Source organism: Nansenia antarctica, assembly GCF_963989245.1.
Source record: "Nansenia antarctica genome assembly, chromosome: 15".
Taxonomy (NCBI): domain Eukaryota; kingdom Metazoa; phylum Chordata; class Actinopteri; order Argentiniformes; family Microstomatidae; genus Nansenia; species Nansenia antarctica.
The window spans coordinates 3,262,683-3,276,790 of NC_137685.1; the positions used below are offsets into that span (position 1 = coordinate 3,262,683).

The window sequence follows — 14,108 nt, forward strand, 5'->3', positions numbered from 1 at the left end:
GGGTGAGAGGAACTCCTTTATCTGCCCTTGGATCTTAGTTCAGCGGTCTCCTAGATCCTTCATCACTCCTTCATCACTCCTTCATCACTCCTCTATCTTAGATCAGCCGTCTTCTAGATCCTTTATCAGTCCTTTAACTGCCCTTGGATCTTCGATCATCGGTCTCGGTCGAGGTTTTTAAAAAAACTGCTAAAGACTGTCTTGTATAGACATGCTTTTGGATAGCCCCTAGGGCCTGTCTTTCTGTGACCTGTTGATGTTGTTGTACACCTGTTGTCTGTTACTTGTTTTTATTTTCACTTGTTTTGCCTGTTTTAACCTGCTGTGGCTTTCGCTCTTGTATGATGTTTTATTGTGTTTCTTCCTTGTTATGTAAAGCACTGTGTGACCCTTGGTTCTGGGAAAGGTGCTGTACAAAATACATTTTACTAGATAGCTACCTGTTGATGTAACACAAAGACACAAAGCAATGTGTGTGTGTGTGTGTGCGTGTGTGTGCATGTGCGTCTGTGTGTGTGTGTGTGTGTGCGCACGGGTGTGTGTATGTGTGTGTGTGTGTGTGTGTGTATGCGCACGTCCGTCCGTGTGTGTGTGCATGCGCGTCTGTGTGTGTGTGTGTGTGTGTGTGTGTGCATGCGCGTCTGTGTCTGTGTGTGTGTGTGTGTGTGTGTGTGTGTGTGTGTGTGTGGTCCTAGCACCCTATGTGTTGATCATGGAGTTCGTGAGCTACGGGACCCTGCGCAGCTTCCTGCAGACCCACAAAGAGCGGCTGAGCGAAGACCCGGAGCTGCAGAGTCTGCTCACCATTGCCTCCTACCACATCGCCTTGGCCATGGAACACCTGCGCTCCAAAATGGTGCCCAGTTTCCTCCTCCTCCCATTCGTAGCCCACTATACTAGCTGCCACTGTACACTCACGCTCCAAAATGGCGGCCATTATTTTCCTCCTTCTCCCATTTATACCCTATCATACTAGCTGCTGAGATTTAACTTATTTAACACTAATCATCATTCTGTCAAAGACGTGGCGTCAGTGATAAGGAAACGTGGCTACAAATCAAATCAAATCGTATTTAGTATGATATCTTACGAATTATACGGTTCTATCTCCGTTTAGGGCAGTTCAGAGATATTGAGCGTCAAAGTTTTTACAATCCATTATGTTTTAGTGAGATGGAACCTTTGTATTTTATGAATTACTAACTCAAAAATGTCAACATTTTAAAAAATAACACCACACAGGCATTAATAAACACCTAATGGATCAGATGATGTAAAAAACTAAATTTTGACCAAAAATGGAGATAGAACCTTATAGTTCTAACGTCACGAGCGTGTTGTGGGCTGTGCTGCAGGTGGTGCACTGTGACCTGGCGCTGAGGAACATCCTGGTCAGTAAGTTCCCCTGGGAGGTGAAGGTGGCGGAGTTCGGCCTGGCGAGGGACCTGAGCTGCATGAGGAGCCGCCGCAGCAGCAGCCGCAGCAGCAAGCACTCACGGGTCAGAACCTCACCTCCTCCTCCTCCCTCCCTCCCTCCTCCCTCCCTCCCTCCTTCCTCCCTCCCTCCCTCCCTCCCTCCCTCCCCTCCCTCCTTCCTCTCTCCCTCTCCCCTCCTCCCTCCCTCCCTCCCTCCCTCCCTCCCTCCCTCCCCTCCTCCTCCCTCCCTCCCTCTCCCCTCCTCTCTCCCTCCCTCCCTCCTTCCTCTCTCCCTCCCTCTCCCCTCCTCCCTCCCTCCCTCACCTCCTCCTCCTTCCTCCCTCCTTCCTCTCTCCCTCCCTCTCCCCTCCTCCCTCCCTCCCTCCCTCCTTCCTCCCTCCCTCCCTCCCTCCCTCCCTCCCTCCCCTCCTCCTCCCTCCCTCCCTCTCCCCTCCTCCCTCCCTCCCTCCCTCCCTCCCTCTCCCCTCCTCCTCCCTCCCTCCCTCCCTCCTTCCTCCCTCCCTCCCTCCTTCCTCCCTCCCTCCCTCCCTCCCTCCTTCCCTCACCTCCCTCCCTCCCTCTCCCCTCCTCCCTCCCTCCCTCTCCCCTCCTCCCTCCCTCCCTCCCTCCTTCCTCCCTCCCTCCCTCCCTCCCTCTCCCCTCCTCCTCCCTCCCTCCCTCTCCCCTCCTCCCTCCCTCCCTCCTCCCTCCTTCCTCCCTCCCTCCCTCCTTCCTCCCTCCCTCCCTCCCCTCCTCCTCCCTCCCCTCCTCCTCCCTCCCTCCCTCTCCCCTCCTCCTCCCTCCCTCCCTCCCTCCTCCCTCCCTCCCTCACCTCCTCCTCCCTCCCTCCCTCCCTCCCTCACCTCCTCCTCCCTCCCTCCCTCTCCCCTCCTCCTCCCTCCCTCCCTCTCCCCTCCTCCCTCCCTCCCTCCTTCCTCCCTCCCTCACCTCCTCCTCCCTCCCTCCCTCCCCTCCCTCCCCTCCTCCTGGTGCTCCTCTATGGGTCAGAACCTGCCTTCCCTCCCTCCTCCCCTCCTCCTCCCTCCCTCCCCTCCTCCCTCACCTCCTCCTGGTGCTCCTCTGTGGGTCAGAACCTCACCTCTTCCTCCCTCCCCTCCTCCCTCACCTCCTCCCTCCCTCCCTCCCTCCCCTCCCTCCCCTCCCTCCCCTCCTCCTGGTGCTCCTCTGTGGGTCAGAACCTCCCCTCCCTCCTCCCTCCCTCCTTCCTCCCTCCCTCCCTCCCTCCTTCCTCCCTCCCTCCCTCCCTCCCCTCCTCCTCCCTCCCTCCCTCCTCCTCCCCTCCTCCCTCCCTCCCCTCCTCCCTCACCTCCTCCTGGTGCTCCTCTGTGGGTCAGAACCTCACCTCCTCCTCCCTCCCCTCCCTCCCTCCCTCCTTCCCCTCCTCCTCCCTCCCTCCCTCCCCTCCTCCTCCCTCCCTCCATCCCCTCCTCCTTCACCTCCTGGTGCTTCTCTGTGGGTCAGAACCTCACCTCCTCCTCCCTCCCTCCCTCCCTCCCCTCCTCCCTTCCTCCCCTCCCTCCCCTCCTCCTGGTGCTCCTCTGTGGGTCAGAACCCCCCCTCCTCCTCGTGGACCTCTTATAGTAGGTAAAAAGGCACGTCTGTTCTAGTGTTAAGGCTAACAGTGGTGCTGTTGTGTGTGTAGGAGCGCGTGCCCCTGCGCTGGTACCCACCCGAGTACTTCAGAAACAACTACTACAGCTTCAAAGGGGACGTGTGGGCGTTTGGCATCGTCAACTGGGAGATGCAGACATTTGGTGAGTCGAGAAACACGACATCAGGCGATAACAACATCAGTCTGAAGGGTGGCGGCTGTGGCGCAGGAGGTAGAGTCGCCGTCTAATGATCACAAGGTTGGCGGATCAGCGGTTCGAGCCCCGGCTGGCCACATGTCGAAGTGTCCTTGGGCAAGACACTGAACCCCCAAATTGCTCCCAGTGAGCGGGCCGGCCGGCGCCTTGCATGGCAGCTTGGCACCGCCATTGGTGTGTGAATGTGTGTGTGAATGTGTGGGTGAATCATATCCATGAATAATATCCATGAATATCTTTATTGACTGGATGAAACCCAGGGGAGGCTGGTGGAAGTAGGAATCGGAGTACATTGAACATTCAACATTCATACTGGAAATGCGGTCTGAACTGTGGGTTGTTGGGGGTATTTACCACTGTTTGCTAGCCAATCAGAATCCAGTATCCAAACATGCTGTTGTAGAATATCTTTTTTTGTTCACCTGCAGGCACCTTACCCTACCCTAACATGGAGACGTCAGAGGCGGTGGTCTACCACATCTGTGCCGGTCATAAGAACAGCGACCCTGAGGGCTGCAGGCCGGAGATGTGAGTCCGTCTGTGGCTCAGCTGGTAGAGCGTGGTGGTGCTAGCAATCGTGACGTTAGAATTATAAGGTTCTATCTCCATTTTTGTCAAAATTGAGTTTTTTTACATAATCTGATCCATTAGGTGTTTATTAATGCCTGTGTGTGGTGTTATTTTTAAAATGTTGACATTTTTGAGTTAGTAATTCATAAAATACAAAGGTTCCATCTCACAAAACATAATGGAATGTAAAAACTTTGACGCTCAATATCTCTGAACTGCCCTAAACGGAGATAGAACCTTATCATTCTAAACTCACGCAATGTTACGCTTGTGGGTTTTGGTAGAAAGTGAAGATTCACCTCAAAATGTCAATACTTTCTAGGTCTCAAAACATCTGACAAACTGTATCGTGAGTGACGAACTAGGCGAGGTAGTTTTAGCACTGTCTGCAGATGTCCTGACTCCATGTAACAATTGATTAACTTAGTATTCCAACTCTCTATCTCTCTCACCGACACACACATGCACACGCACACACACACACACACACACACACACACACACACACACACACTCAGTCTACAGATAATGCGAGACTGTTGGCTGGAGCCTTACACCTCGAGACCCTCTTTCACAGACATTGTCAGAATCCTGGAGAACATCATGGAGGATGACTCAGTAAGCTATCCCCTCTCTCTCTCTCTCTCTCTCTCTCTCTCTCTCTCTCTCTCTCTCTCTCTCTCTCTCTCTCTCTCTCTATCTGTCTTTCTCTCTGTCTCTCTCTCTCTCTCTCTGTCTCTCTCTCTCTCTCTCTCTGAGAATCGTTTCAGAATACATGTATGTATTCTGAAACGATTATTGATTGTAAATACATGAATTTAATGTTACAACTGTGTATTTATTTTTTATATTATGTGGTGGCTGTTGTAGAAAAGCAATTGACCATTGGAGGGCGGGGGTTGTGGACTCATTTACCACTGTACAGGGTTTTCCTACTCGGCTTTGCCTCGTGCCACAACCCTGTACCCCTGTACACAACCCAACCCCCTTCCTCTCATGGTAAATTGCTTCCGTTACTAGCATACTGCTAACAATGTTTTTAATATGTTAATGTTAATGTTGCCTGCCTCCTGACAGGATTATGTGGATGTGGGGACCCCGATGCTGCTGGCTTCAGGAGAGGCAGAAAACCGTGAAAGCATCACGTCAGAGTTTTGAACTATAATTCATCATTTGAACAGTTTTCAGAAAGATCTATCAGGCAGCAGCTTGAAAGGGCTGTTACAGAACTGAACCAATATATATAACATGTCACCTATCAGTGTTGAAAAAGGTTATCGTCGCCATTTAACGTTTGTTCACGATGCATTTGAGGCAATCTTGAGCTGAGAAAATGGGTTTTCTAATAAACGTTTTGTAATACCAATCAAATGTCACTCAACTAACTTAACATTATTACCAATATACTGTACTATATAGCCTGTCTAATGATTAGGTATTCTTACCACAAACACACTCTGGGTAGTAATCATGCTGTGTAATATGACATTAAGTCAACTTTATTCATTATAAACTGATAGTAGTGTGGGGGTGAGGGGGGGGGGGGCAGCTCTACTGAAGGAATTAACCAACCGTAGTTGTATATGAGGGGAGGCTGCTGGAGGTGGGAGATGGAGGACGGGCTAATAGTTAGAAATGGAATGGAGTTAGGAAGGGTACCAAACACGTGTGTCATGTCCACTGGCGGACACATGGGGGGGGCAGGGGGGCCGACCGCCCCTCCTGGTGCCCCCACAGTTGAAAAACGTCTCTCTTAAGTGCCCTTTTGAGTGGCAAAAATGCCCTTTTGAGTGACGAAAATGAGAGGTTGTGCCCTATTGGTGCCCCTCCAATGGTCTAAACTTGACCATGTGCCCCCACAGTTGAAAAACGTCACACGAAAGTGCCCTTTTGAGTGGCAAAATTAGAGGATGTGCCCTATTGGCTGCCCTTCCAATGGTCTAAACTTGACCATGTGCACTGATGGGGGTCCCATGTTGTGCAGTAGGTGCCCTTTTTTTCTTTTCGCCCCCCCTGCCCTTCAAACAGCCTGAGTCCGCCACTGGTCATGTCAGATATCCTCTTGTTAGGTGGTGGTCCCGATCTGACAAAGTGCGTAGAGTAATCTAATGACAATAACAAGGATAGTGGCTTACACTTATGAAAGCAGTTTCATGATGGCTAATTCCAGTCATTAATGATAGCATGAATATGACAACATGAATGTTATCTTACTCAACTTATGTTTCAGTAATGCTTGTCAATAGTGTTATACCCAGGGACGGCTGGTGTCAATGGGCTAGCAGGGCTAAGCCCCCCCCTATCTTTTACAATAAAGATGAGAAAGTTATTAAATTAAAGAAATATTAAAATATAATAATTGTTGAATAATATAATTCATATATAATAATTGTTCAACCTTAGAACTGATTGATTTTGGTGGAACCAAGAGCAGCAACAGCACCGAATATTCACACCAAAAAATCAGGCTATAATAGTTCTTTAGGGGGGAGTGGCGTTGTGGGAAATAGATTCTTCCAGAGATACGGGGAGTAGAGATTTCACTTTCATTTCTTCAGACAATCTGAGTAGGTATATCGTGACGACGATACAATGACAGTGAACTAAAATATGGGCGATGTGGGCTATGCTATAGTCCCACCACTAGATAGCGCTGTTTCATCGGCAAAGTCATGACTGCCTATAATGTGTAACAACCATGTTTCTGAATCTGAATGGACAATCATAGAAAACTACCCTTCCCTTCCTGATGATTTTCATTCGGGTTCTGATTCTGCTACTTAAGAAGCAGAACTGGATGCTGATTAAAAGTGTATTGCAAGTGCTGCAAATTATTATTAAATTATTGAACAATTTTAACCATAATCAGGATTTAGTGATGGGTTTCATGTGGGAAGGAGAGTGTGGATGACGCTTATGTGGTCCAGGATGACGCTCAGGTTTCGGACTTCGGAGGATGGGGAGACAATCAGCTGACAATAGGCACTCTCTGAGGAAACGAAAGTTAAAGAGCTTTCTCCTCACATTGCATCCTTAAGAATCGGTTTCCCCCCATGCCACTCCCCTGAACAGTTGTATCATTTCTCTGCTGGACCTGTTCGTTCACCGTCACATGAGAGAAGTCATCCATCCTCTCTCCATCTCAAGTGCATTGACTTCACCCGCGGCTCCGCGGCTTTAAGCTTTAAGTTTCCTTTAAACACTTTAAACACTTTAAACACTGATCTCGTCATGAATAACACGCTGAACCAACAGTATGAGGAGAAGGTGCGTCCCTGCATCGACCTGATCGACTCCCTCCGTTCCCTAGGGGTGGAGAGGGACCTGGCGCTGCCAGCCATAGCCGTGATCGGGGACCAGAGCTCGGGGAAGAGCTCCGTGCTGGAGGCCCTGTCGGGGGTGGCTTTACCCAGGGGGAGCGGTGAGTTCACATGACGTGACTGATTTTGAAAAGACTGATTTAAAAAAAATCTAAAATGTGGGTTTGGCGTATAATGTAAGCTGCTCCGTCTGTTGTTCTACAGTAAATAAACAAACTGTGCATGCATCAATTGCAGTGTGCAGTGGAAAGTGGATACTGAATCGCAGTTGTTTCCAGAGAGGGGGGGGGAGAGAGAGAGGGGGGGGGAGAGAGAGAGAGAGAGAGAGGGGGGGGAGAGAGAGAGAGAGAGAGGTGGGGAGAGAGAGAGAGGGGGGGGAGAGAGAGAGGGGGGGGGAGAGAGAGAGAGAGGGGGGGGGGGGAGAGAGAGAGAGGGGGAGAGAGAGAGAGAGAGAGGGGGGGGGGAGACAGTGAGAGAGAGAGAGAGCAGAGAGAGGCGCGTCTGGGGAGAGGAACTGAGAGAGCGCCTCTGTCGGGAATCAGATGATTCCCCCTCTCTCCTTTTCTCTTCAGTAGATTAGACAAGAGCAAAAGGTTTGGGAAGTGGGGGACACGGAAGATTTCTTTTTTACATTTGAAAGTAAAATGCATACATTTGGTGCACTTAGAGGGCAGAATTAAGAGGCTAGATCTATGAAGAACTACACACATCACTCTGTTGACGAGCATAAACGGTTGTGCTATAAGCAGCAAAGCACATCAAAAGACGAAGCTTAATAATAAACACATTCGTAAATACAGATTTCAGAAAACTCTGAAATCAGTTAATTTACGGACGGTCAGTTAAACGTCTTTACAAACTGACTGTAAACATGCTGGACACCAACAGTAACATTACCATCAGTGGGGGGGGGGGACAGAATCTAGGTTTTGAAAAGTGGGGGGGACATGTCCCTCCTGTCCCTAGTGGAGGTTACTCCCCTGGACTAGGGTTAGGGTTAGTCTCTTGTCTCTTTACTCTAGGATGTTTTTTATTGTTTCATTTCCTCTTCTCCGCTCCTCCTCCCCTTATGTAGGTATTGTGACTAGATGCCCCCTTGAGCTGAAGATGAAGAGAAGGAGAGAGGGAGAGGAATGGCATGGAAAAATCAGTTACCAGAACCATGAGGAGGAGTTCGACGACCCCTCAGAAGTGGAGAAGAAGATCAGAGAAGGTGGGTTCACTTTCACTGGCCTCAGTGGCCTGCAGTTACACTTTACTGCACTTCAGAACTTCGTTTCATTATACAGCTGCTCGGCAATTAGTCAGTGTGTTTCTGATCTCCTTTCCATGGGGCTTCTAAAACACATTTGTGTTCAAAACACAACTTCCCTCCTCCAGCCCAGGATGAGATGGCTGGTGTGGGAGTGGGGATCAGTGATGACCTCATCAGCTTGGAGATAGCATCCCCTGACGTGCCAGACCTCACACTCATAGACCTGCCAGGCATCGCCAGGGTGGCTGTCAAGGGTCAACCTGAGAACATCGGGGAGCAGGTAAAAGCACGGTCCTCCCTCACTAAAGATTGTGAAAACGAAAGGCAGTGTTGACAATGTACATCTACATTTCCAGATCAAGAGACTGATACGGAGCAGGTAAAAGCTCGGTCCTCCCTCACGTGCTTCACCCTTGTTGTGTGGGCCACTCTTGATACTCCTGGAAACCCCTTGATACAAATTAATTCTAATGAACACAGCACATATTAAATATATTGTGACGTTAGAATTATAAGGTTCTATCTCAATTTTTGTCAAAATTGAGTTTTTTACATAATCTGATCCATTTTTAACATGTTGACATTTTTGAGTTAGTAATGAAAAATACAAAGGTTCCATCTCACAAAACATAATGGAATGTAAAAACGTTGACGCTCAATATCTCTGAACTGCCCTAAACGGAGATAGAACCTTATCATTCTAAGCTCACGATATACTGTACAATACAGTATATCACATATAACATGTTTTGGAATGGCAACATATAGTTAAAAATTGTGAAAACAAAAGGCAGTTTTAACAATGTACATCTACATTTCCAGATCAAGAGACTGATACGGAAGTTCATCACAAAGCAAGAAACAATCAGCTTGGTAGTTGTGCCATGCAACGTTGACATAGCAACCACAGAGGCTTTGCAGATGGCACAGGAGGTGGACCCAGAGGGGGAAAGGACTTTAGGTAAATAAACATGAATGTTCTGCAGCGCACATTTGATTGAATACCCCATTGTTAGGAAGCAGGCTGAACCTTTATGAATCATGATGCCATAACTGTGTGTGTGTGTGTGTGTGTGTTTATCATTGCACAGGCATCCTGACCAAGCCTGACCTGGTTGACAAAGGCACGGAGGAGACCGTGGTTGACATTGTTCATAATGAGGTCATCCACCTGACTAAAGGCTACATGATAGTCAAGTGCCGCGGCCAGAAGGAGATCATGGAGCGGGTCTCACTGACAGAGGCCACAGAGAGGGAGAAGGCCTTCTTCAAAGAGCATGCACATCTCAGGTCAGACCAGTGCCGTATGTTTTAAAATTCTTAGAAAAGAAAAGAAACAAAAAAAAATCATCCCTTGGATGGTTAGTTTAACAAAATAATAAAGTCACTATGTACACAAAGAGGTACAAACGATAAAGTGACAAAAATATAGCCAAACAGCCAAAACTAATAACAATTCTAATAACCAAAAGAAACACACAATCTCCAAACACTCTCAAATAACTAACAGATCTCAACAATGTAACTCCTACACAGACTTCAGACAAATAGATCTCAAACGAGGGTGAACACAACAGCTGAAGATGTCTTCTTCTTCTTCTTCTTCTTCTTCTTCTGTTGGGTTTAACGGCAGCTTGCGTCCTTCACGTTGCACCACTGCCATCTTCTGGATTTATCCAATTCCTACATTGTCCATTTCGTCACAGTCTCCCTATCAGGCCAGTTCTCTTGAGAAATCTGACATCTGAAGATGCTTGGTGCTGATTGTCCTTGTAGGTCATGAGGTTGGTTGTTTCGGCCCAGGTGACCCCTTCTGGTTGTTGGTGCTTTTCCCTCCTTTCCAAAGGAGGTGGAGCCCCTGGACCAGGAAGACAGTCTCCTATGACTATGTGACACATTTAAAGAGACACACACAGACACAGACACACACACACACACACTTCCAGGCTACTGATAGCCGTCACACCAACTTATAAACTGTGACTGTAATGGTTGGGTTTGCGGATTGGACCCAGAAGGAATGCAGATCAATAAGCAGACGACAGGCAGCAAACTCAAACAATGGTCTCTCGCGATCAGAAGCATTGTTCTTTTGTATTTGATGACTTGTTTGATCGATTGATAGCGTACAACTTAAGTTGTGAATGATTCGCAAGCGTCAATGCTTTTCTATGACACTACTGATGACGTATCAGGGTCTTGAAGGGTTGTCCCGTTTCATAGGGGAAGATTTCAACCACTATGGCTTGTGGCTTTGATCCCGAAATCTTCGCTCAAAAGCGAGTGGCACTCGAAAACGAGCCGTAGGGGTAGAAAAGGGAATCGGGATTGGGCCTAAGTCCCCAAAACAGGCTAGCAAAAGGCAGGAATAGTGGACTAACACATGTGTGTGGTGTGTGTTGGACTTTGTATTTTTCTCATTCATTCTACAGTACACTTTATGATGAAGGCCATGCAACCATCCCTAAACTGGCGGAGAAGCTAACCCTGGAACTGGTGCACCATATTGAGGTGAATGAATCTTTCATTATATTTCACTGCACTATATATTCCATAGTTCGTGAGCTTAGAATGATAATGTTCTATCTCCGTTTAGGGCAGTTCAGAGATATTGAGCGTCAAAGTTTTTACATTCCATTATGTTTTATGAGATGGAACCTTTGTATTTGATTAATTACTAACTCAAAAATTCCAACATTTTACACACAGGCATTAATAAACACCTAATGGATCAGATTATGTAAAAAACAACATTTTGACCAAAAATGGAGATAGAACCTTCTAGAATTCTAACGTCACGAGTTGTTGCTGAACCTTTGTGGCCTTGAACGTTTGGTCTCTCTAGAAATCCCTTCCTCGTCTGGAGGAACAGATTGAAGCGAAGCTGGCAGACACGCACGCTGAGCTGGAGAGATACGGCACTGGACCCCCCTCTGATGCAACTGAGAGGCTCTACTTCCTGATCGATGTGAGATTCTTGGCCTTGACTTTTTTTTTTTTTTTTGTGGGGCAGTCCCACTCATATTTTCATTTTTATTGTGACAGAGATAGTAGAGATTTGACAGGAAGGATGGGTGAGAGAGAGAGAAGGGATGACATGCAGGATATGTCTGTGGCCGGAATCGAACCGGGAATCCATCTGTTTGTTTCTCTTTCCTTTACACACTTCTCCTTCTTCTTCTCCTTTGTGTTTCAGAAAGTGACAGAGTTCAACCAGGATGCTGTCAACCTGACCACAGGAGAGGAGCTGAAGAGTGGAGACAGGTTGAACATCTTCTCCACGCTCAGGAAAGAGTTTGGGAAATGGAAGGCCCATCTGGACCGCTCTGGAGAGAACTGTGAGTGCTAATCTTTGAGTGAACATCAGGGTTCCCGCGCTGGTCTTAAAAAGCAACAGCAATCCGATTTATAAGGCCTAAAAAGGTCTTACGTTTCAGTTATTTGGTCTAAAAATGAGGTGCTAGGTCTTAAAAATTAGATCCTGCAAGGAAATCAGTCCGACCACATCTACGCGGAAATTAATCAAGCTGGAACCCAAAAAATGCCAATTCGCTTCCTTTTTTGTCTGTATGGCAGTGAAATCCCTAATTTCATCACCTCAAGGATGACAAAAAGCTATCATATGGTGTCACGAATAGGTCTAAAATTATATTCAAAGAGGTCTTAAAAAGGTATTAAATTTGACTTGTTGAAACTTGTAGGAACCCTGGAATATGCAGATAAGTTACATTCAAATATTTACATACGATAAAGAACAAGTACATATTGACCTACTCCACTATGATGATAACAGTATCTCCATTTGACTCAAATAGCAAAGTTAAATAACATAACAAAATGTACATGAACCTCAAATGATTTGCTATGTTATTTAACTTTGCTAACCTCTATTCACATAGTTGCTCATGAACTTGATTCATTGAGTATAAATCAAAATAACGTTTTAGAGATTTGATATTGCAGTTAACAAGAAGATTGAGAAAGAGGTGGCTAACTATGAGGAGATGTACCGTGGAAGAGAGCTTCCTGGGTTCATCAACTACAAGACCTTTGAGGTGATGGTGAAGGACCAGATCAAACTCCTGGAGGAACCAGCCGTCAAGAAGCTGAAGGAGATATCTGGTATGTTGCTGTCCATAAACATGCAGGCATGGGAAATATGAGACGAGAGCCTATTTCTGCTGCTTAAACTTCGTTTTGAGCTGCAAGCATGCCCATTTTGTTTTTTGTACAAAAAATGCCCCAAACATTGTCTTCGTCACGTGAGGTGGATGGTACTATCGGTTATCAGCTCATTATACTCTGTTGTCGTTTGGCATAAGTCAAAATGTTATGTCTTGATGTTTTCTCTAGATACCGTAAGGAAGGCGCTCATACAGCTGGCTCAGACTAACTTCACGGGATTACCTAACCTCCTGAAAACAGCTAAGGTATAGTTTTGCTTAATGCCATATAGCGTTGCTGACACAATTTATTATCAAAATACTCTCACAGTTGACCATAAACAATTTTTATTGTACAATATATACACACACACACACACACACAGTATAATATGATAATACCACCATTTATCGTTAACTGAGTGATTTTTGTTGACCTCCAGACTAAGATTGAAGTCATCAAACAGGAGAAGGAGATCATAGCCGAGTCTATGCTGAGGACGCAATTCAAGATGGAGCTGATAGTGTACACCCAGGACAGCATTTACAGCCACAGTCTGAGTGCGAGGAAGAGGGAGGAGGAGGAGGAGGAGGAGGAGTATGCCCAGCCAGTCCAGGAGGAGAGAGCAAGTGTTTTAAGAAACAGAAAGAGCCTTGTGTACTATGAAGCAGACAACCATGCCTCCCTGCAGGAGATGATGCTGCACCTGAAGTCTTATTACCAGGTAAGGCCTTGAACACGCTGGACGCCTGTGTACACGCAGCACATTTGCGTGGCGGAACTGCTGCGGCTCTCACCCTTGCGGCTTCCATACTGGCTGTGTGTCTTCTGCGGCTCTAACTGTGGAGCTGCTACTGCCAGCCCTATCTTTGTACATTGAGTTTGGCCTTGTAACACAGCAACAATGTTAATGCACTTTAGCACTAAAGCTATAGACATACAATGTATTCTTCACTCTTCTGCTGCCATTTAGTCATGTTTTTTTGCGGCCTTCACCAGATTGCCAGCCAGCGTCTGGCGGATCAGGTCCCCATGGTGATCCGCTACCTGGTCCTGCAGGAGTCGGCCTCTCAGCTGCAGAGGGAGATGCTGCATATGATACAGGACAAGGACAACATGGAGCAGCTGCTGATGGAGGACACTGACATCGGCAGCAAGAGGGCTGCGCTGCAGAGTCGTCTCAAACGCCTGATGCAGGCGCGCAGCTATCTGGTGGAGTTCTAGTGCCAGTTTTATTTTTGCATTAGTCTCTACCACTGGTGTAGTCTAGTGTTTTCTAGTTTTCTATTATTGTTACAAAGTATGTTGTAAACAGTGGCTTTTTTTGTTTTGGGTCAGTGTTTAGCAGGGGGGTATACCACCAATGACACTGAAGGAAAATCCAGGCTTAGTTTGATACATTTCATGAGACTTGGCCTTACCAAAAATAAGCCTGGATTTTCCTTTAGTGACGTTGATGGAATACCCCCCTAGCTCAGTGGATGAAATGGACTGCCTAAAGTTGTATCAATCAAAAATGTCATAGGAAAACAAATGTTAAACTCAACAAGGCTT

The 14,108-nt window shown here is 47.1% G+C and overlaps 1 protein-coding gene across 1 annotated transcript; it reads left to right on the plus strand.

The window, feature by feature from the left end:
* Positions 1-7,046: 7,046 nt before the first annotated feature.
* LOC308170636 (interferon-induced GTP-binding protein Mx1) lies at positions 7,047-13,778 on the plus strand (the record flags this gene model as incomplete). Its single annotated transcript, XM_080545447.1, has 12 exons — positions 7,047-7,236; positions 8,211-8,348; positions 8,516-8,670; positions 9,213-9,351; positions 9,482-9,680; positions 10,823-10,901; positions 11,236-11,358; positions 11,587-11,728; positions 12,354-12,512; positions 12,744-12,820; positions 12,997-13,278; positions 13,554-13,778. 12 exons carry the CDS (start codon positions 7,047-7,049, stop codon positions 13,776-13,778), a joined length of 1,908 nt encoding a protein of 635 aa, XP_080401573.1.
* Positions 13,779-14,108: the final 330 nt, after the last annotated feature.